Below are 1,455 nucleotides of genomic sequence, written 5' to 3' on the forward strand. Positions count from 1 at the left end.
AATTATTAATTTGTCCTAATGCACAAGATCCATTAAATTGGGATACTTGTTATGGTAATTGTTATGAAAATAATACAGAAAATGAATATTGGATGTCAATTAGTAATAGACCATATGAATTTAAATGTGTTAATGAAAAGATTTGTTCAACTGATCCAGTTTATAGATATTTCATGAAATCATTACTTCCATCTCAAAAACAACCAAATGGAAGATATTTTGATATTTGTATGATTCGAGTTAATTCTCTTGATAATTCACATATTGATTTATGTTATCATGCTCTTCCAACTCAAGTTATTGCATTATATTATACTCCAATTGATTCACAATTACAAAAATTAAAACCAAATGAAGATTATTGTGGATATTATTTCTTCCCTTATGATATCGTTGAACAACATCAATCCTATTTTGGTGGGTTTAATTGCATTTATTATGATATTGATTGGGATGATTCTAGTTATCTTAAAAATATGGTTGATGGTTTTGATTATCAATACGTTAATAAATCAACTGGAAAACAAAACTTTGATGAAGTACATTTTGTTGCCTCAGCACCATTTATTAATCAACGCTATTAATTGAAAAAAGCTATTTGGATTAGTTTAAAAAACTATAATTATAGTTCTATTTTTTTAGAAGTAAATTAATTAATTCTTGAATTTTCATTAATTTGATCAACAAGATGATAAAAATCTTGTTGTAAATTAATTGGATAATTGTTAAATTGGATGTTGAGTATTTGAATTTCAACAGATGTAATTTTATGTGTTAATCTATCAACAATATATGTCAATGACCATTCAAAAGAGAAAGCATTTTCTTTATAAGACTTTTCTCCTTTAATATGTTTAATAATAATTTCTTGTGGTTCAATAGTAAGACAAATTTTCCAACCAGTATAACCATCATGATATTGATGTTTTAATCTTAATGGAAGTAAATATTCAACTGCAGCAGCAAATAAAGCTTGTGTAAAAGTTTTCATAACAGCTAAACATAAACTATTTTCAGTAAATACTATTGGTAATAATTTTTTAAAAAATGTACCACAATCACCATTTCCATTATTATGAATATAAGTAAAAACTATATCAAATTGTTTATCAAATTCTTCACTAAACTCTTTTCCATCTAATTTTTTTATTAATAATGAAACTACTTCTTTTAATGTACTTTCCATTCCATATGCTTCTTCTTCATGAGATGTTGATATAATACTTCCATCTAATATTGTATTATTTTCTTCAATTACTGTAAGTTTACTAACTAATCTTGGAATATCAATAGCAACAGATGTTTCTGCCATTGGTCTTTCATGTAATGAAAGAATCCTTTTATACATATCAGTAAATGTTAATTCAGTTCTTTGATATCTTTCAGGGTCAAATTTAGTATATCCAGTTTTATTTTTCTTTGGTTTGAATAAACACGAGACTCCAATAATCATAC

The 1,455-nt window shown here is 25.2% G+C and overlaps 2 protein-coding genes across 2 annotated transcripts; one reads left to right on the top strand and one right to left on the bottom strand.

Moving 5' to 3' along the window:
- Nucleotides 1-92: 92 nt before the first annotated feature.
- EDI_290730 (uncharacterized protein) lies at nt 93-584 on the top strand (the record flags this gene model as incomplete). Its single annotated transcript, XM_001735402.1, has 1 exon — nt 93-584. The coding sequence occupies one exon, from the start codon at nt 93-95 to the stop codon at nt 582-584; it is 492 nt and encodes a 163-aa protein (XP_001735454.1).
- Nucleotides 585-649: 65 nt separating this feature from the next.
- On the bottom strand, nt 650-1,453 carry EDI_290740 (uncharacterized protein; the record flags this gene model as incomplete). The annotated part of the gene is made up of 1 exon (XM_001735403.1): nt 650-1,453. One exon carries the CDS (start codon nt 1,451-1,453, stop codon nt 650-652), a length of 804 nt encoding a protein of 267 aa, XP_001735455.1.
- Between the last annotated feature and the right edge of the window lie 2 nt (nt 1,454-1,455).

This window comes from Entamoeba dispar, genomic scaffold (genome assembly GCF_000209125.1).
Source record: "Entamoeba dispar SAW760 scf_1105229459125 genomic scaffold, whole genome shotgun sequence".
NCBI lineage: Eukaryota > Evosea > Mastigamoebida > Endamoebidae > Entamoeba > Entamoeba dispar.